Source organism: Talpa occidentalis, unplaced genomic scaffold (assembly GCF_014898055.3).
Source record: "Talpa occidentalis isolate TD23 unplaced genomic scaffold, MPIMG_talOcc4v2.1 talOcc4.14, whole genome shotgun sequence".
Lineage (NCBI taxonomy): Eukaryota > Metazoa > Chordata > Mammalia > Eulipotyphla > Talpidae > Talpa > Talpa occidentalis.
The window spans coordinates 60,072,743-60,094,498 of NW_023601433.1; the positions used below are offsets into that span (position 1 = coordinate 60,072,743).

Consider the following 21,756-nt stretch of genomic DNA (forward strand, 5'->3'; position numbering starts at 1 on the left):
TGTACAACCTAGTCTGCACTTATCCCTGCTTTCAGATCAGCAAAAACTGTGCTGTCTAAATGTAGTCAAACCTCTCAACATTAAACAACAACAACAAGAAAACCAGGCAGCAATTTGTTTTTTCAGCTTTCAGTTTTGAAATCACTATTAAAGCTGTGCCACACTTAAATTATAATCTCCTATTTATTTCCCACATGTATAACTCCCCTCTCTTCAAGGAGTCTATTTAGCAAATATTGTCAATTCAGGAAAATTATGATTGTAATTTTGGTTGCCCCAGTTTAGAGCTGTCATTTTAAAATTGAAGAACTATCGTAATATACTTTGTGGTGGTGTTGTTATTAAAGATAACAGTAATTATTTCAATAATTTAAAAATACCAGTGGTAATAATTGCAGGTGCATTTTCCAGTTTTAATATTTGATGTCCTCACTCCTCTTAAGAATGATGTGAAATCGTGAAGGTTTTAATGGGAACAAAAGTAAATGAGTAGTAATCAAAAAGAATCTCCTAAAATGGGGATATTTAACTGCTTAGACAAAGGCATGCTGTTCTGGTTCCATGACCACACATGTTTCCTCCCCTGGTTTTTAGTAACATAGCATTCGGACTTGATTTACAGCTGGAAAGTTCTTAACCTCAAGTGTGTAAGTCCCAACAGTGTGATTAAATTTAAACCTCATAACTTCTCCTTTGTATCCCCTGGATTCAGATGACCTGTTAGGCCCTAGCAAAGAACCACATTGCTAGTACCTTACATTCTGTACGTGCTCTTGAATTGCTTTTCCTTCTTTTTATTTTTTTTAATTTTTTAAAATTTTTTAAAATTTGTTTTTATTATTATTTTTTTAATTTTATATATTTTTACATCATTTTTCATTTTTGCACAAAGAATGCTTTCCTTCTTTGTCTTTGCCATAGGTTGATAACAGGAAAAGAGACCGGAGAGCTTGAGGGTTGTGACCATATTCTAGGCTGCTTTTGTCGATAGTTTTGGGGTTGCTTGGTTGTTTGTTATTGTTTTATTTTGCCTTAAGGATCTTTTTAAGTCCTTGCAATTGAGTGAGGTGGATTGGATTTTGGTCTCTGGAGTCCTTCCTCCTCAGCTTTACCCTTTTGTGTAGGAGTTACAGTGTACATACGGGGACCCTGTATGTGGCTGAGCATGGTGTACAGCTCCTGGCTCTGGAGAATCAGATGGGGCACAAGAGAGCCGGAGATCTTTGTGCCTGGTGAGCTAGGCCTTCAACTAAAAGGACTCAAAGGATATCTAAGGGGGTTTCTTCTGGATAAAACCCTGACTTGGATCCCTGGGTCTTTACATTCATGTGAATTGAGCCAGGGAAGAAAGAATATAGATCAGGGATGTGAGGGGAAGTTGTATAGCCTTGCTCTTCAGAACCAAAGCCTCAGGTAGAAGTCATCATCCTTCTCCCACCTCCCCCTGGATCTCCCTCTGCTCATGGCAGATCTTGCAGACATTGGAGCGGCATCTACCACTCAGAGTGGGAGGCAGCCCTAGAATATTGTGCCAGCCACATGGATGTGGAGCATTCCAAAGAGAAACACTTTGTGGGGAAAATGAGAGCTTTGTTTTTAAATTTTCCTACCCTGCACCATGACTCACTTAAATCTTACACCTTGAGTTTGACTCCTTTGGTTTTCCAGCTTAAGAGTGGAGTGGGGGGGACAGATGGAGTCAAGAGCAGAACAGGTGTGCTGTGAGCTGGATGTTTGTATCCCTACCCCCAACCCCAATTCATATATTGACAGCTAATCCCCAGTTTGATGTTTGGAGGTAGGGCCTTAGGGAGTGATTAGGCCATGAGGGTGGAGCCCTCTTGAATAGATTAGTGCCTTTATGAAAGGGACACCAGAACACCCCCTTCCCCCTTCTGCCACCTGATAACACAGAGAGAAAAATGTAGGAAGCCACCTCACCAAATACCAGATCTGCCAGCACCTTGATCTTAGAGTTCCCAGCTCCAGAAATGTGAGAAATAAATGTTTGTTGTTTGTTCATCCCCCAGCTTATAGTATTCTTACAGCAGCCCAGGCTGACTAAGACAAGGTGGGCAGAGGAGAACCCAAGCAGCAAGCTGCACCCAGTGTAGAGCTGCAGCAAAATAGAACTCCCTCGCCCCAGTAAAACACTATCATGTAGTCACTTTACAATGGACCGATTCAGCCATAAAAAAAAAAAATCCTGTCATTTGTGACAGCACTGATGGACCTTGGAGACATGCTAAGTCAGACAAAGGCAAATACTGTAGGATTTCACTTAAAACTCACAGAAAAAGAGATCATATTTGTGGTTATCAGAAGCAGGAGCATGGGGAAGAGGGCTTGGAGGAAGGTGATCGAAAGATACAAACTTCCGTTATAAGATAAGTAGATGCTGGGGAGGTAACTTACAACATGATGGCTGCAGTCAGCACTACCACATCAGAAGAAAACTGAGCCAAACTTTGGACAGAAACAAAAGAACATGTGGCCCCTTATTTACGACCTTGAATATTCAGCTGTACAAGATACTAAACAATGAGAAATTGAAGAGCAGTGACAATGTCTTATTCATCACTGTGTTCTAAACACAGAGCCTGGCACAGAGTAGGTACTCAATAAACAGTTAAATGAAGAAAAAATATGGCAGAATGATTAATGAGGGACCTCATGGCAAGGTCAAATAGGTTGGTCTGTGAAGGAGAAGTCAGTGTGTACAAGCCTCTGTGGAAAGACTGATTTGCAGAACTATCATCTTTTAACTTTTCAGGATCCTTAAGAGGTGGTTCATGAAGAAAATGTTTTTGTTCCATTCCTAAATCAGCTTTTCCTAACGGAAGGAAACTTACCTTTCCTTGAGTTTCTTTTTGCAGAATCTTCCCTTGAACTGTGTTGTAGTTCACAATTCCAATTCTCAACCTGTATATTAGGAATACAGCAAACATATCCACACCTATCATTGTCAATTTTTTTGACCTGACAGATACTTCATGGTAAAATTTCAGTGGCATGCGTGTAGCTACTAGGTTATATGGAGACTTGTCAAGAGTGGTTGTGGGTTCTGGATTCTAGCAATCCAATTGTAGTTATCTAGCAATCTAGAGATTGTAGGACATGAGTTGGATCAGTGCAGTTACAATGAGGATGGTTGTGGCATTTATTTCTCTGAGGCTCCCAATCAGCCATGATCAGACTTGGTGCGTTGGGTTCTTTGCTTCCAGAAATGAAAGTGGTTACCTTAGCCACATTATAAGAAAAAATTCTGTCTACTACTGAGTGAAGTAATAGACAGCTAAGGCATCATTGAGAGCCATGGCTGGTGTCTAATTTTTCCCAAGAAACCAGTGATTGCTTTTTTATTTCTCTGATTCAGGTTGACCTTCCAAATTTAAGCCACTGTAAAGGGGTCTCTTCCCCCTCTCTCTTAAATATAGATACAAAGATATTTAATTTTTAACACTCTTTTTCAGTTTTTTTTTTGGACAGGTTATACATATGCTAATAGAAATAAGCTTATTATTTGAAGCACAGAGCTGCTTGTCACCGAAGCTTCATTAACACCGTTATCACTGCCTGACATTTATCTTATAATTTTCTAGAGCTGACTGTTGTGTCTCCATGGAAACCCAAATTGCAATTGAAACAAGTACGATAATAAAGGCATCCACCGAGATTGACAGCATGCAAAGCCTGGTTACATTTGTTTATAGTTCCTTCAGTAGCTACAGCTAGAGAGAGAGAATATGCACTTTGGGTGTTTAGAATTAACTCTCTCGCCTCACAGATCCTCACTGACTCCGCATGCAAGCCAAGTTTATCATAGCTTCATTGGTTCTAATGTTAGTAATTAGGTCACTCATTTTTACTGGAATGATCTGAAGTTATGCATATTGGGTGTAAAATTAACTGTGATCCTATTTAGATCGAAAAGGAAATTCTTCCTGAGTGATCTCCACAGTGTGAAATGTTCAGGCCTTAAACTGGCAACTTGTGGGTTCCGAATAAATTTCTTTCTAAGCAAGGGGAGCAGCCACAGACTTGTACCTTTTCCCCCTGATATCGAGGAACCTGTACTCTTTTAAGCTCAGGACTTCACATCAATTTGGTTGGTGCCTCAAAGTGAAGAGTCATGAAACTGGAGTCGGTCCAGAGTGAATTAATCTGAAATTAATTTGATTCTGAAAGACTCCATCTGGCTGTGTTTGGGAAAGGCAGTTAGACAGATATATAAACAAATGATCATCTGTATTCATTGTGCCAGATGTAGTGTCAAAAAATGAAGAAATGGCTTTAAAAAAATCAGCTATGGGGAATTTTGATATAATGATATTCTGCTTCTTAGAATAATAGCCATTATAATTTTGCACATCATCTTATTTTTATTCTTATTTGTTTAGAAGGTTATAGCTACTGGTGTGTTTTGAAAGAAGTAAGTAAATTAAATTTTGAAATCTATCCTAATTGGTGATTTAAGATGCTAAATGGAATTTGACATCCTGTGTGTGGGAATGTGGTGGTGATGGGGGGAGGGTTGTAGGTTTCCAAATCAAAACATGGTGTTTGGTAGTGATTTCATCTTAAGATGTGGTTTAGGGATTTAAAAACTAGCAAAGTTTAATGTCATTTGGACTTTCCCTGTTGATAGTAGTTTTTAGCATGACAGACTAGCACGTTTGTATGCGTCATGGGGAAATATACAAGGTAAGCTGACGTGTAGAATTCTAAAAGTCATTTAGTACTCATACAAACTTGGTAGTGTTCTTTTTCCATTACTTTAGCAATTTCTTTAAGCGGACCATCAGAGAGGCAAATATTTTAGATTGCTGTCTAGGAATTTAGTGCAATCACTGTAAAATATCTATTGCCTTTTCTTATGTTGGGACAGAAAGAATCTAGAAAATTCATGATTAGTTCCTTGAATGGTATCACTGTTATCTATTATGGACCTTTTATTTCCATTTTTCATACCTCAAATGTCATCTTTTATGATATCTTGAAAGGAAAGAATAAAGTTTACTTCTTGATCAATGTTAAATTATTTGCTTTAGGAAAACAATTTCCCAGTGGGAACAATTCATTCCTCCCCAGGTACCCATGTACCTCCTTCGCTTCTTCAAGCCAAACCACACAACAAAAATAATAGCAGGCAAGCAAAAATGGAGTAGCTTATTTAGTAGAAATTAACCCCCAAAGCTGAAACATCTTGGCAGAACATAGTAGCTAGTACACAAATCTTGAATTGTGATGCTCCCTGTAGTGTTAGAATGAGAAAGTCAAATCTCAAATACCTGGAGCCCCTGGGGACTGAGTCAGTCTAATTGGCTAAGTTTGCAAGAGAACTGGAAGCTTATCCTTTAAGGCACCAGTTCCCTTAATTGTCTCATTTCGAAGGAATTCTAACAATAAATTATATATTTCCCTGCCTTCTTAAAATTTATTGAACATAATGTGAACCTTTAGATGAGACAAGATTGTCTATGCAGAATAATTACTCTGTTGCATGGCTGTCCTTGGAACTCCTGGCAAATATAAGTCAGCTCCCCATCACACGTGGGCTTTCTACTGCTGGACCCTTGAGTGTGTTCATATCTGCCGGCCATCTCTCCATGGGCTCAACTATCCCAACCCCGTTCTCCTATTTGCTATTTTTCATATTGTGTGGATTTGAAATGCAGTTCATCAGGGCCATCACAAAGCAACATAAAATAAGAAATCTTTGAGGAATAGATTCTGAGGGAGTCACCAAAGGGTTTGAAAGCCAGGGACTTCAGGGCAGGAACCTTGTGACCTGCATTTTGACTATTCCAGGGTCCTTTTTAATTTAATTCTGTTGCTGGCATTTCCCAAATGTATGAGTTAATAGCATTACCAGAAAAAAAGAAATACACCTAAACCTAAAAAGTCATTTGTTAGTCTACAGAAGAACATCTTCCTTGCATACAAATTCTATTTCTGAGCTAAACAACTATTGTTAATATGATGTCATTAGTTCCCTTTTACTTTCCAGATCAGTGGAAGGAAACAGTGGCATTCCTAATCTCAGATGCTTTTATGCCAAGCCTTATACTGGTGGCTGCCTCCCTCAGACTGGCATTCAATTTAAGTTGTATTCCTTGATGACATGTCATTTATGGCTGAGAAAGGTAGGCCAAAATCAGGTTGAGGAATGACCAGCCTGATATTAAATTTTCCCATTGATAAATGATAAAATGAATAATGAATGGACAGATAATCAATATTTAACAGAAGGGTAGATAGAGTTCTGAATGCCAGGCGAGCACAAAGGTCAGTGAAGTCTTTGTCCTTTAGTCCAAAGCAGGATTGCCCACTGAATGGTTTTGCAATGATTCCAGCACAAGATGATCGCCAGAATTAGGACAGTGGCTGTGCCGGGACGAGTGTGCCCAGCAGGCATTTACAGAAAAATAGACATGACTCAGTAACTCATTTGTAATAGATGCACTGACCCTCAGATTCAGTAGAAGAGTTCCAGATGGAGTAACATGGTTCCTTATAATCATGGTGACAAATTGCATAACATGAGATTTTATGACTACAACTTTTAAGACTTCTCAGTATATTAAATCCATTCATTCAGAAAATACAAATATGCTGAGACTGAACTGAAGGGGCAAGCTCACCATCCTGATGAAGCCTGCCCTAAGCTCCTTATTTAGATTGCAACCCTGCATCCCACGCTCCCTGGATCCCCTGCCTGTTCAGTTTTCTTCCATTGAAATGATCTCCCCCTAATGTGCCAGAAGATTTACTCATTTTACTTATTTTATGCCCTCCTCTAGAACATATAGGCAGTTTTTACCCATTTTATTCATTGCTATATCTGCTGTACCTTGACCAATGCCTGCATCGAGAGGTCACTTCATATAAATATTTACTGAATTAATGATTGAGAAAGACATCCCTAGCATACAGAATTTCGCATTCTTGCCACATATGTGATTGGGAGTGGGGGAGTTCCATGAATTATTGTTTCTGTACCTGATTGGGGGGGTCAGTTCATTGTTTCTGTAGGTTCAGATATCAGAGGAAGGAGTGTTCCAAACTACAGTAAATCTGGAGAGAGAGAGAGAGAGAGAGAGAGAGAGAGAGAGAGGTGTGTTTTCTGTGCAATACAGTTTTCTGTGCAATACATCCTGTTCTCGGATTTGGAGTCGCGTTACAATTGGAGCCAGTAAGAATAACAGAGAAATTGAACATGAAACCTAACTAGAGGAAAAGAAGACAGGGAAAGATTATTTTTAAACATGCTAAGTTTTAGTGGTGCTAGAGCATCCTTTCAGCTGTAACCATAGATCAGACTGGAGGGTCGAACAGTCAAGACCAGAATCTATTTTCACACAAATAATGTGACAGGGACATTAAGGAGTGTGTGACCTCCTTGAAAATTAGTCCAGGGTACCAGATGCCAGCGGGAAGAGTGGGGTTGGCAGGGACTGCACGCCTGCAGGAAGCTCCTAGAAGGTGACATCATGAGCATCGGTGGGGACTGAGGCATGCACACAGTGCATGGGCCTGTGCTCGACACCTCTCCACTTCAGTGCAGCCTCAGATGCTCATTCGTGGGCACAGGGCACCTCAGAATGCTGCCCCTCAAGCCCCTGTGCCCTCATTAGAGCCACTTTTTCCTGTCTCATTACAGCTCCATGAAATAGCACTGCTTATCCTCCTTTGCCTCTAATTTTTTTCAGATTCTATTTAAAAAATTGACCGTGGCTCTGTGACGTGGCTTAGGAGTCTGGATCCCTAATCCCAGTGACCAAATTAGTCATTCACTGCTGGTTTATTGTGGGTCCTTAGGCTGTTTTATTTTGTTTATCACCTTGTACTTGGGTTCTGTGTTGTGTCTGTACATCTTTTCTAATTGACTCTGAGAGGCTTAAGCGTATATATAAATTACATATATTTCAACTATCTGCCCTTCAAATCTAGTTCTGTGCCTGACATACAGCACCTCTATAATACCTTTTGTAATACAAAGGAAAGAAAAGGACTTTGTGTAAGAATAAACCTTAGGTGGGTTTGAATTTCCACAATGATGGACCATCTGCTTTCACCACCAATATTTCTTCAGTGAGTGGAGACTGCTGTGAATCCAGCCTGCTTGTTTTCCATAAACAGGTCCTGCAAAATTTTTTAACCGGCCATGAAAAAAGGGGTTATTTGCCTTGAGAAGCACAGCTGCTAAACCCAGGACACAGCAGAGCAGACACTGTCCATGTTGTCTGCTTCTCTAAATTATGACTCTAATTTTCATCATCCATTGCTAGCACATGAATACAGAAGACAATTTTGGTTAAAAGTCAGTGTTCAGTTGGGGAAATTCATGCCAAACAGGTGAATTCTGCAGCCTGTAGCCATGGGCAGTTAAATCAGACCAGGGGTGGGGAGGGTGTCCCTGCAGAGCCAGGCTGCCCCCTCCCACTGTAAGGTGGAGGTGGGGTACTACCGACTCCTCCTTGCAGGGGGTGGGGGTGCTAGATTAATCACTGTGAGCTCCTAGAGCACTTTGAAAATGTGAAGCCCAGTATAAATTTTCTGTGTGATGATTATTTCCCTGTTGCCATTTCTAAAAGTTCATCTAAAATCCCTCTCCCTGTGAAAATGCCTCCTCTCTGCTCTGAAGTCCACTGGACTATTTCTGATAAATCACTGAATGAAATGAGTTCCCTGGGCAGGGCTATCCTGCACAGATGCCTCAGTGCCTGCCCAGCGAGGGTTGTTGTATGTTCAGTCTCCAGGTACCCCTGGATGCCTCCAAATTGACTTCTTTGTAGGGGTTTTCCAGCTTTCTGCTTTTTACTAGCAGTCAAGTTGAGATAAGGTAATAAGGTTTTCCATTTACTGGGAGAGTCCAAACATCTGTGTTTGTGCGGCCTCTTTTGGAGGGACAGTTTCCAACTCATCCCTGGTAAGCAAATGTGTAATTTCTGGACCTGTAACAAACATAATCCATCGTTAATTCCAGCAACCCAGCAGAACACCCATTCCAAATGTGTTCTTCCCTAGCCATCCATGACTGAATCCATGTCCTGTACATCCTTAATAAATCATAGACTTGGGCCTCCCCTGGTGGCGCAGGCAGTTAAGCACAGTGCTGTGAAGCTGTCTGCGGCCTCTGCAGTGCCAGTTCGATCCTGGCTGGCCGGCGAGGGTCCCACATGCTGCGGCAGACCTCTCCTGTCGCGCCGGCTGCTCCCCTCAGCAGTGCATTTCAGTCAGTCTGCCTGTTCTGTTCCCTGCTCTGTCTCTGGTGAATCCTCTCACTCTCTTGTGCATCTGGCCTGTACCCCGGTTATTGTATAAAATAAAAATAAATAAATCTTTAAAAAAAATAAATCAGACTTTTTCAAACTCAACAGGATGAACATACTACAAATATGGCACTTACAGGAAACTTGAATCTTTTCTTCAGAGGAGAGGAAGCTGATATATATTCAATTTAACTGTAGGGAGAAAGGCTTTGCCTCCTCTAGCTGCTAAGGGTATTTTTTGCTCCAGTTAATCTTCGGTGAGGATTCACCAGCTGACCTCCAGACATCTCACCTCAGGTTTGGGGTCCTGTTCCATAATTGGTGTGGCCATGACTCACAAAGCTCTGGCTACACATGATTTACAGTAACAAGAGCTTCCAGGGAAACACAAGAAGGCCATTAGCATCACCATCTTCTGGGTGAGGAAAATGACATGTAGAGAGTTCCTAAGTTTACCAAAATCATTCAGCAATAGTAAGACATAGCTGTGTTAGTTCAGTTCCCTGTAAAGGCAGTCACAGTAAGTGGAGGTTTTCTGCATGGAAACCCTGAAGGGGCATATTTTCTTTCTTTTTTTTTTTAATATTTTATTTTATATAATTCTTACATCATTTTTCATTTTTGCACAATGTATGCATTTTCATTTTGGTTATATTCCCCATACAATTGCACCCCACCCTTATTTTGACCCTAATCCTTCCTCTTCCACCCCTCGCCGCCCCCCCCCCCCCGGTAGTGTGTCTCTGGTTTATAGTTGCTTGTTGATTTTGATTTTTACTTTGTATTAATTATTCATTTTCCTGGTCCCTTATTTAAGTTTTCTAAATTCCTGCTATGAGTGAGACCATCCGCTATTTTTCTTTTTCTTTCTGGCTTATTTCGCTGAGCATGAAGGGGCATATTTTCAAAAGGAGATGCAGTTCCCTGGGAGCTTGAGGTCAGGTGATAACTGATGCCCCTTCCTAAGCTGATGACTGGTGAGTTGGGAGGATGGGGTGGGGAGGAAGGGCGCACCTCCCGAGCGGGGCTAGTCCGCTGACGTGTGGGAAGGAGCGGGTGCCATGCTCCAGGTGCCACACTGCCAGTCCATCGAGGAGAGAATTATGTTCTTAAATAATGAGCAACAACAACACGAACAATGCAGGAGATTGTTAATATTAATGAATTTCATGCCCATCCCGTTGCCCGCCAGAAGGGACCAGGCCCATAGCCAGGTTCTTTCTGCCTTTGCCTCGCACAGCTCAGTCTTGGCCCGTTTCCTGTGATAACCAACAAAGCCTGTTTCTTCATGTGCTATTACTTAAGTACAAGTGATATTAAAAAACGATTCTGGGGCCCTTTGAAAGAGTGGCCTGTCAGCTGACTGAAATGATGGGACTGCATTTAGGACATTAGGAAGAGCATTGGCACAAATTGAGAGAGATGATGCTCTGGCAGCAACAAGCCACCAGCCACTCAGCTGTTTCATCTGAGTCTGCAGGCTGCTCTCCAGAGCCTAGGTGACACCTTCTCAGGCCCCGTGCCTTAATCACTGGGGAGCCCCAGGGGACTGCACTGGACATAGACAGGAATCACCCCAAGGCTTCAGGCAGCTGGTTATATTGTTTAAATCACCTCCCCCATACATCATCCTCATCCAAACCAGAACTGCAGAATTATAGAAATTAAGAGCCAGATGGAAACTCTTCTCTTTGTTTTACGAGTACAGAAACTGAGGTGCAGAGGGGTACCTGATTGACCTGGGATCCCAGTAAGTTTATGTCTACCCAAGGTAAGGACTCAGTGGCCCCACTGTCCTACTGACTTGCTGTTGAGTTTCTGGTCACTCATTCCTATTTTTCCAAAACAGAGTCTTGATGAAATCATTTGTTTTGATGAATCTCAACTCTAATAAAAAAAAAAAAGAAGAAAAGGACAAGGAGAGTTTTATTTAGGGCTATTTAAATTGTTAAAAAATTCAGTTCTCAGTTGTACAAGCCACACTTCAAGAGTTCAGTGGCCAGATGTTGGCTACCATAATGGACGGGGCAGGTTATACAGAGATTTGCACTCATTGAACAAAGTTTGTTAGCACTCACATGGGATATTCAAAGGAACCCAAAAAAGTAAGATGGAAAAGAAGTGAGAATAATAAAATTACTGATAATTATCAGGGAGATTACCTATCTTTACACAAAATTTTTCCAAGCCAAGGCATCTTTTTATGTAATTCTGCCATTGATTGGTATATCTGCTGAAAAGGTGGCATTTTATGTCTTTTTTTCTAAGCATTAATATAAGTTTCACAGCCACTCGGCATTCCTCATACCCATTTTGTAAGTTTATTATTCTTTTCATATAAAGGAAATATAGTGCAAGAAGTTGATATCCAAGGAAGAAAATGAAAGGATAAAAACATCAATTCTTGTTTCCATTCTCCAAAAGAAAGCTACAATTCACTGGGCTTTATAAAAGCTGTTGCCCTAGAATTAATAATGATAATACAAATGCATCAAATCAGTTCTTAATTTTCATAATACGGTACTGCTCACAGGAGCCTCAGAAGATTTTGCATATCCTCTCTTGATCTAGTTCTCTGTACTAGAAAATAGAGTAGGGAAGTAGGTCAGTACTCTTTTTTTTCCCCCCCAAATGTCATTATATTTTCATCTGGCTCAGAGATTGATGCCACCAACGTCTGCTGGCTTGGTGCTCTCTAACTTGTGGTTCAATTCCACGTGGCATCTGTCCTGGAGGAGTCTTATAGCTGGCGTCTTGTCAAGAGTCAAAGCACAACTGGCGCTGAGGATCTTGTTGCCATTTGTAGGTGAGGTTCCAGCAGAGATGTATGTGCTTGTGCCTAAGGCCTCAAAAGACCATGAGTCCCCAGGACTGTTTTGGAGCTGTTGTGATTATGTACGTCAAGTTCCTGGCAAAGTTTTCTGGCAAAGAGTAGGGCCTCAATAAATATTAGCATTTGAATCTAATTCCTGCACTGTGGGTGCTGAGAATGGCTGGAGAGTGCAGGTGCCCTGGAGACAAGTGACCTTGTCTCATTTTCTCAGCCCACAATCAGATTCTAGTAAATAGACGGTCTTTCTGAAATTTGGGGTAATACCCCATAAATACTCCTCTGAGAAGAGCACATTGGCTCGCTCTCTGGCTTCTGGCAAGTACTTCGAAAGGTTTAACTGATAGGTGCATATTTCTGATTTCCTTAAAAGTGTCAGCACCTCAGTCCCATTCTCCACTCAAAAAAGAGCATCAGCCAGGAATAAAGTTGAGAGTCCAGAGGAAGAGGAACTTTTACACATTAGTTTGGGGTTAAACGGACTGTGGCCATACCACGACATAGGGCTGTCAGTGGGGTGGGACCACCTGCCCTGCACAGAAGCTTTATGGGGAAGCTGTGCTTTTGTGTTGATGATTTGTATCACAACTATACATTGTTGGATGCACTTAAAGGATTTTCATGTCCATAGCATTTGATGCAAATGTTTGGAACAGTCATTTCTCTAGTGACAAGTGCTCGAGAAAGGTTATACTGAAGGAGAGGCACTCGTGGATGTGGCCATGTGGACTGGAAAGGAAGGAAAGCTGTGGAGTTGGAGACACCTTTATATGACTATTGAGAAAATGTGGGGTTTAGAGTAGTCTTAACAGGTTATTAAATTGAACATTTTGCCTTTTCCTTCCACCAGATAGAAAGAGAAAAGGTGTATATTTCTTTTAGTGCTGCCTTTGATTTGACAGTAGGATTCTGGGGACACAGTAGGTCTTGCTCTTACCCTTGTCTGTTTATAGATTGGTGCATAAAGAACTGTTCTCTCAGCCCAAGGCAAATCAGATACAATATATAGCCACAAGATAGATTATAAGCATTTTCTACCTTGGAGCCCACTGGGCCTGGGTTTGAATTCTGCTCCTATCATTTTATAAGTTGGTAATCTCAGGAGAGGAGTTTATTTACCAGATATGTGCATCTAGAAATAGTACTTTCTCATTGGGTGGTATTACAAATGAAAAATAATGTATGTGAAGTACCTACCACAGTGCTCACTAAAATAAATATTATTTTTATTTTAGGATATGAATTGTGTTGAAGTCTACACTGTGAAAAAAATTTTGATTGAAAAGTAGACTCATGACAGTCACTCAGTTCGATTGCATCACAAATGCGTAGAAGGGATTAACAGTAGACATGTAAGACTTGTAGACACTCTGCCATGTCCTGTACTAAACATGTGGCTCTAAGATGCAGTGAGGTGATGGCAGGTTCAGAACCCTTAGCCCCAAAACATCCCACCACCTCAGAATGAGATGAATGAAGTCTCCAAACATCTATAAAAGATGATTGATGGGAGAGGGATTATAAATATGCACTCACCAACGTGAAGACCAGAGGTATAAGATTGAGGTCCTCTTGTCAGTTTCTCCTTTTGGTACCCTCAGTGAATATTTTTTTTGGAGGGGGGGAGTAAAAAATGGCCCCAGATATGCAGAGACATTCAGGGACATTTGCTCTAGAAGTCTAAGTGTAGATGTTAGGACTAATAGATTGTCATGTAACTCCTCCACTGTGTTAATTGTGCTCTGTTCAGACAAGATGCAGTAGCCCCATTTTTTTGAACTTCCGTTCTCTGTGAGCCTCTGAGACCTGGTGCAATGCCTTCCTCTTTTCGTTCTAGCTGATTGTCAACAGCAGTAACCACAAGTCTTTCCTGTCCCAGAAATGAGTCTTGCCACACTCTTAGCTATCAACATGCTGTGAACACCACATTCTGTTCTGTGTGGGGCTCTGCCACCTCCACCCGCTAAGTCAGCTCCAGAGGGTTAAAGTGTTTATTAAATCTCAAAGGACGATTTGAAAGGGAGTATAGGTGCATAAGAACCAGACACGCGAAGGAGCACTAATACAAACAAGCATTACATTACACCTAAATTGTTGAAAGCAGAATTTGTGCTCAATATTTTATTCAGCAGAACATTTTTATAACAATAAGGTTGATTAGAGAAAGCTTTGAAAGTGCTTCAAGTTAGATCATCTGATTGTTTATCTCAAGGTTAAAAAAAATAAAGTGGTAAAATAGGGAATAAGAAGCAGCAGAAATTGAAGCCAGGACCCAGTGGAGAGTATTTACCATCATTTTCCTCTTTGGATTTAATTGAATTCAAAATTTCTCCTTTCCTTAAGTTTCTTTGTTTTCTAGCCATCCCTGTCTAGTCTTTCCTTTCCAGGGCTCAGGACTAGCCTAGGTAGGTCCACGGCAGGTTTAATGTACTCTGGGGTTTTTTTGATTGATTGTTTAACCAAATAAGGAAACCTGCATAAGGTCTTTGGTCTTTGAATACCTCCTTACTACAACTCCAAGTCTACAGTGAAATCACACACCTGCCATTTATAGCAAAGATTTAATCCATGTGTCCCATTCTGATGTTTCTGCTTCTGGGCTGATGACTGGGTGCCGAGGGGTGGTAGCAGACATGGCCTTGTAGATGATGACAGCCAGGTTTGCATTTATTTAGGTGCATTTTATTTTCACAGGCTGAGATGCTAAGGCTAAGAGCACAATACTGCAAATGAATGTTTCTCGGGCCATTCAGCCTTGTCACTTGGCAGAATAGGTGGATTCAGGATGCCTGGGAGGGGGGGTGGGGAGATAAATGAAGAACTTATGTGATTTTGCTTTCCTATTTACCACAGCTCAAATAGATGGTCTACAAGTTAAAAGTGAACACCTTCATCATCACATTACATGCTAGTGACTAGAAAGGAAGGCATGCTCTCAGCAAGCATTCGCTCCTCCAAACCAGGCTTTTGGAAAACAACATTAAGGGAGGGTGATATGCAAAAGCTTATGTTCTTGTTCTTTGTATCAGCTCCAAATATTTACTGAAGCTAGGAGAAGGCAGACTTGCCTCTTTTCTCTCCCAAACGTGTGATTGTTTAGAACTCAAGTGCAACATCTGGAAGTCAGATATACAGAGAGCAATTTATGGAGTGTGAAAGATTTGAAATATTCAGTGTCCTTTAGTGGGAACTCAACTTTCTAGGGCTGCATTTTTTTTCCCCCCAGCACAAAGCAGGCAATTCTGAGATCGCCTTTGCCTCTCTGAATTAAACCCTTTGTGCCTGGGTCCCATAAACAATGTGCTTTTTAAGCGGGAGCCCCCTCCCGGCCCTGGCCCTTTTCTCTGTCGTGGGCAGCCAATCGGGCTGCACGATCCGCATTGCCGGAGCACTTTCCATTCTGAGCAGCAACAACGTACTAATTTGATGCACACATGGATGCCTCGCGCACTCTGCAAATTCATCACCAGCATCTTGCATTAGTCATCTGACGAACTGCCAAGTGTTTCATTTTCTTTTCATGTGACTTTATTATTACCACCTCTCTCCTCGCTTCCAAAAACCTCCAAGAGGGGTAGGGGTGGGAGGGGGGAAATCCAGCAGAAATCCAGCCCTGCCTTTCTTTGCACACGAAAGCCAGTGTGGGGCTGATAACGCTGCGGATGTGTTGATGGCAGCCTTGCAGAGCAAGACCTGCACTTAACTTGCAGCTGCCTCCAGAGCCGGGGTTTCAAGATGTCCACGCCCCGGGTGACAGCCGGCGGGGCGCTGCCCTGTGCTCGGGCGGCGGTGCTGAACCGCAGCCTGCAGTGAGAGCCGCCGCTGCCTCGGAGAAGCAACCTAATGGTGCCTGTGCTTTGTTTTAGTTCATCAAATTTCCACGACTCATTAGGCACTTTGCCCCGTGCCCCGATTCCTCCTCCTTCCGCCTCCCCGCCCCCCACCCCTCCTATTTTTTTTCTTCCTGTCCCTCTCGTGCAGCCCTAACTCTGGCTCCCGGTTCCTTTTTTGACAGTAACGGCACAGCCAACAAGATGAACGGCGCTTTGGATCACTCAGACCAACCAGACCCAGATGCCATTAAGATGTTTGTCGGACAGATCCCCCGGTCCTGGTCGGAAAAGGAGCTGAAAGAACTTTTTGAGCCTTACGGAGCCGTCTACCAGATCAATGTCCTCCGGGACCGGAGTCAGAACCCTCCCCAGAGTAAAGGTGCGCACCGCGGGGATGGCGCGGGGTGGTGGGCATCCGAGCATTGCGCGCTGCCTGGCGCCCGCCCGCGGGGAGCTAGGACTTGGAGAGGGAGCCTGCCCGCTGGCCCTGCACCCCAGCCGGAAGCCCGGCTCCTCCCCGTGCCCCCAGCAGCTTCCCAGACAGGTGGACCAGCAGGCCTGGGACACGCGGGAGGGAGGAGCCGCGGAGGGGGAGCCAGCCGCGCCTCTGTCCAGGCGCGTGATTGTTCTCCTGAGGTCACTTTCTGAGCAGCGCAGGATTTTCTAGGTGGAATGCCTGCCTCTCTGTGGAATAGTGTTTCTCAGCCTTGCATTTCAGGAGCTAACTCTACGCCTGCCTTTACATTTTTTGCCCATGTAATTAGAATTGCATTTCACTTTTCTGTAGCCTGTGGGGACACTGAAAGGCTGTTATAAACAGTTCGTGTGATACCACTGAGATGGGAATAAGGGGACACTTTTAGGAGGGACATCCATTCTTGGGGTCTAGATGGGGATCATTAAGTGAAGTGTGCCTTGGGGGGTGGTGGGAGTGTCACCCTAGTGGCCTGAAATAGTTAGCACACCTTCAGAAATGCTTGTGCTTCAAGTGTGCAATCCGGTGCTATTTACTGCTTCCATTTTCAGATGAGAGGGGTGGGGGGTTGGGGGGAGGGAGGTTGCAGTTATTAAAATAGAGACCAGAAACCTCTGTGCCATGTGAAAGCTTCTGTGTATGAGAATCATCCTTTGTGAGCCTGTACAGTCTGAAGTTAAAATATCTCCTCTGCTGCTACCTGGTCTCTGTCGATGAGTTAACCTTCGTCAGACGTGATCAGGGCATCTTTATTTAGTACTTTTGTTCTTTCTCTGTTCTTGATCTCTTAGTCTTTCTACCCAGGGTACCTCTGTCTTTCTGTTGCTCTCTCGGCTTCTTTTTCTCCGGACCTTGTTATTTTTGTCCAGCCTGTGGTTTTTATTTTGCTCCGGCTTCTCAGAAGAGTGCCTAAAAGCTCATTGTCTGGCATGTACATAGGCTTTAGTTAGCATGTGAACATCAACACATCCTTGTCTCTGAGACATTTCCTTACCTTCAAGGTGAAGGGATAGGACTAAATAATTGATAATAATATAGGACACTGATGTTCTGAGACTCTGGGATATGTTGAGCCATCTTTTGTCCCCCATAGTTGCTGAGGTCTGATAGGACTTTTTGGAACCTTTTAAGGATTTTAAAAGACCCCACCAATAATTACTTTATAAAGGGAACAGGCATGCTTTCAGATTATGTTCATAATACTTGTATCATATCTCTTGTCTTTCTGTCTCTCTGTCTGTCTGTCTATCGATCTATCTATCTATCTATCTATCTATCTATCTATCTATCTATCTATCTATCTAAAACACCAGGAGAATTTTCAAAGGAACATATATAGAATTTGACACCACAGACTCGATTGTCTTCTAATTTGACAAATACAAAATAAGATACCTAAAAATCAGTAGGAAACATCATGAGTTAGAACAATTAGAGAACCCTCATTGATCCCATTGCTAAACAATTTACCTACAGATTTCCCAAATGGAGAAGAATAGAATTTGCTTTACTACTTAAATTTCACAATGTTGTACTAAAGAAAGACAGCACAATACTTTGGACTGGACCTGGCTCTGCCACCATATAGGGTGACATCCACAGAAAACTTGGTCAGAGGTGCTAGCTCGTGCTTTAGAATAGTGACTACAGTACATTCTTAACTAAGAAAACATGCCTCCAAATTTCAGTTTGCTCAGCATCTGCAAAATGATTCCTGATGTAATGATCAGAGCTCCTTGTTAATATGAGGCTTGGTTACTTACATTTTAACTTTTGATGACATGTGTCTTGCCTTAGCCACAAGCCCTTCCTCTCAGGCAAGTAAGTACTTGTGCATGGCCTAGCTCTTCTTCCATTTTCTCTCTTTTTCCTGGTGTTCTTATGAGCAATGTCTTTACCAGGCTATCTTTGAGACTACACGTCTATGCTAACTTCTTGTACTAGGTCTCATGTGTGACTTCATTAAAATAGTGTGTTAGCCTGGAGTTGTGGAGGGAGAAGGAAGGCCCCACAAGGGAGCTAACATTTTTGAGCACAGCCTGTATACCAGGTCCCATGTTAGGAGCTTTACATATTATCTCATTTAATTCTTACTGAAATCCTGACAGTAGGAGTATTAGTCACATTTGACAGATGAGGAAATTGAGGTACAGAAAAAGCTAAGACATGTAGCCCAGTCTACCCAGCTAATAAGCAGCACAGATTTGAACACACCACTTCTTAGTGAGATGGACCACAGCCTTGGTCTGCTCCTTTTCAGGCCTTGGTCAGAAGCCCCCATTACCTGAGTGCACCCCAAGTGAAAAGAAGCAATATGTCCTTGAAGAGCCAGGCTGATTTTGTTTCTGTCTTTGTGCTTAGTTTTTTACTCCTGGGTTTAGATTGTACATCACTCCAACTCATGGTATCATGGGATGGAAGTTACAGATGAAATCATTCAAATCTTACCTTTGGAGATATAGGTCAATTCCCATTACTGTGAACTCCAAGTCTCACATCAAATATTTCTCAAAGTACATGGGCTGTCAGCCAAAGCTTGAAAGGGTTTTTGTTATACAGACATCTCTGCTGTAACGGTGTTTGTTGTGATGGGATTTGAGCTGTATGATGACATTTTTCTCAAAGGATTACAGCCCTCAGCTGCTTACTTACAGTGAGAAACAAGCACCTCCCTTCTTTACATGGATACCTGTATGTGCCATATGTTGTTAGGCTGTTCATATGGAAAGGAGGCCCACACATTTACTTTGGTGCTGGCTGTCACCAAAGCACAATATTCTGTTTTCCCAGGATGGTGGCAGAGCCTCGGAAATGAGAATTTGGGAGGTTGTCTCTAAACATGGTTTAAATGATCTAAGTAAGACTTTGGAGTGGCCCTGATTTATTGGCGTTGACATAATGGTTCCAAAGAGACAAAATCAGGGTATTACCTAATCCCGGTGAATTCAGTATTTCCCTCACTTTGCATTTGCTATTCTGTTTACTCTTGAGTTATGAAAACTTTTTTGTATTTTTGAAATCATCCTTTAGGAATTAATCTAAGCAATCCATTTCCTCTCCCTATAAATGTGTGTATTGATCATGCAGACTCAGCAACCCTAGGGAACCTGAATAAATTATCCCACCTACTAGGACATAAGGAGAGGATGTTTTATGCAGCAGTGTTGATAGAGTCTGTGGATGGTGAGAAATACCACACAGTCGTTAAGAGCATGGCTTTCGAAGTCAAACAAGTGTAAATTCAACTTCTACCGCAATCTAGCTGTTGGCCATAGGCATGTTACCTAACTACATCTGAAAGTAGAAACAGCCCTCACAGGACTGCTGAGATGATGATGTTGTGTGCTTTGAACAGACCTAAAATATGGTAGGAGCTGTTTATGGTGGTGGTCGTTATTATAGTAGCTCTTAACGTCACTGTTCTTACGAACTTGACATCTAATTGGGACAATGAGGCAAGTACATAGGTAACATAATATAAATGTACATCAGAATAAAAGATGGGCATATCTGAACTCTGGAAGATGAGAGAAAGAATGAAGAACTTGCAGCTATGGAGATAGGGAAAGATGATATCCTTGCCAAAATTAATAAACTTTTCAGGGCCTCCCCTGGTGGCTCAGCGGTTGAGCGCTGCGCTGAGAAGCTGCCCGCGGCCCCTGCAGCACCGGTTCCATCCCCAGCTGCCGGCAAGGGTCCCACATGGTGCTCAGACCTCTCCTGCCACGCCTGCTGCTCCCCTCAGTAGTGTATTTTGTTGGTCTGCCTGTTCTGTTTCCCGCTCTGGCTCTGGTGAATCTTCTTACCCTCCTGAGCTTCTGACCGTACCCAGTGCTTGTATAAATAAATAAATAAATCTTTAAAAAAATAATAGTAATAAACTTTCAGTAAGTGAAGACAGTGTGAACACTACCGGTAAATAGGCCGACCTGATTCAGGCGTAGAGGGGAGAAAATGTGGGGTGGCTTCTGGGAACTATGAACTTTCCCAGAGTTCAGAGGAATTGTGAAATATATGAAATGAAAATGTAAGAGAGGAAGGTCACAATGCCTAGAAATGTAGGTGGCAGTCAGTCCTAAGAGTTTCTTAATTCTCTGACAAAAATAGTTGACTTTGATTTGTTAGACAATCCAGGGTGTGTAAAGGATATTTAGACAGGGAAAATATGGTTTGCAGGCTGGTACAATGTGTTAACTGAAGTTCGTGGCGCCTGCACTGCCTGCCAGGGGAGTAGAAAGGGAAGAGTTGGGTGTTGCAGACGTGACAGTGATGGCAGGAAGTGGATTTGCTAACTAAATTGGGGCAGTGGCGACCCGGAGGTTTTGGCTTAACCAGGAGAAGTAGGAAAGCAGTCAGCCATGGTGAGAATGGGGAAAGAGAAGAATATTAAGTTTCGTTTTGATTGCATTGACTCTGACCTGCTCTCAGGAGAGCCAAAGAGGTTTTGGGCCAAGAAAAGCCGCTGGACTTGGTAGTTGGAAGGACTCGAAAGTGCTTCAGAAGGAAGGAGGTTAGGGTCGGGAGAGGGATTATATGGGTTTACATGTGGAGACTACCCTTTCTTGTGGTCCGGTCATGAAAGAAAAGAAAGCTTAGATATAGTTGTTTGAAATAAATGATAGTGAAGATGTATGGAAGACAGGATTCAGGTCCTGAAAGAGACAGAAGGACTGCCAGTGGGAGCACATGTTCTTCATTTGAGACAGCAGGGCAGTTAGGAGGAAGTGACAACACAGACATTTTAGTCTGATGGCGAGAAGTAGACCTTCATTACTGTGGCCCTGGGTCTTCTCGTATAGTACATTTCTGAGAAGGTTGGGTGGAACTGAAGACTTAAGGGAACGGTTTAAAATGACTGCTGTGTGGGCCTCCCTGGTGGCTCAGGCAGTTGAGCGCCACACTGTGAAGCTCTCCGCAGCCTCTGCAGCACGGGTTCAATCCTGACAGGCCGGGAAGAAACCCACATGGTGCAGCAGACCTCTCCTGTCTTGCCCACTGCTCCCCTCAGCAGTGTATTTCAGTCAGTCTGCCTGTTCTGTTCCTTACTCTGTCTCTGGTGAATCCTCTCATCTCTGGCCTGTACCCCAGCTTTTGTATGCATAAATAAATAAATCTTTGAAAAATAAATAAAGAAAAAAATAAAATAAAATGACTGTGGTGGAAACTCTGAAGGGGAGAGGCCCTCAGGACCATGGAGCAGGGACGAGCGTCAGGTTGCTCGTAGATGTCCCCACAGAGGAGTCATGATGGCTGTGGTTTGGTGGCAGTGAGTGAGCAGAGGGAACCAGAGCTGGAGATGACAGAGACAGATATGGTGGGAGGTCAGGGAGGATAGTGAAGTGA

The 21,756-nt window shown here is 42.6% G+C and overlaps 1 protein-coding gene across 11 annotated transcripts in view; it reads left to right on the forward strand.

Annotated features, from left to right (window-relative positions):
• CELF2 (CUGBP Elav-like family member 2) overlaps positions 1-21,756 on the forward strand; it is a 591,625-nt gene that overhangs the window by 416,523 nt on the left and 153,346 nt on the right. For 10 of the 11 annotated variants that reach the window (XM_054695080.1, XM_054695077.1, XM_054695079.1 and 7 more), the window contains one exon: positions 16,121-16,317. In XM_054695080.1, the coding sequence (XP_054551055.1) occupies positions 16,140-16,317 (178 nt within the window). In that variant the 5' untranslated portion in view covers positions 16,121-16,139. Of the gene's footprint in view, positions 1-15,866; positions 15,952-16,120; positions 16,318-21,756 lie in introns of those variants that run through there. The other variant, XM_037510595.2, reaches the window with a different exon arrangement.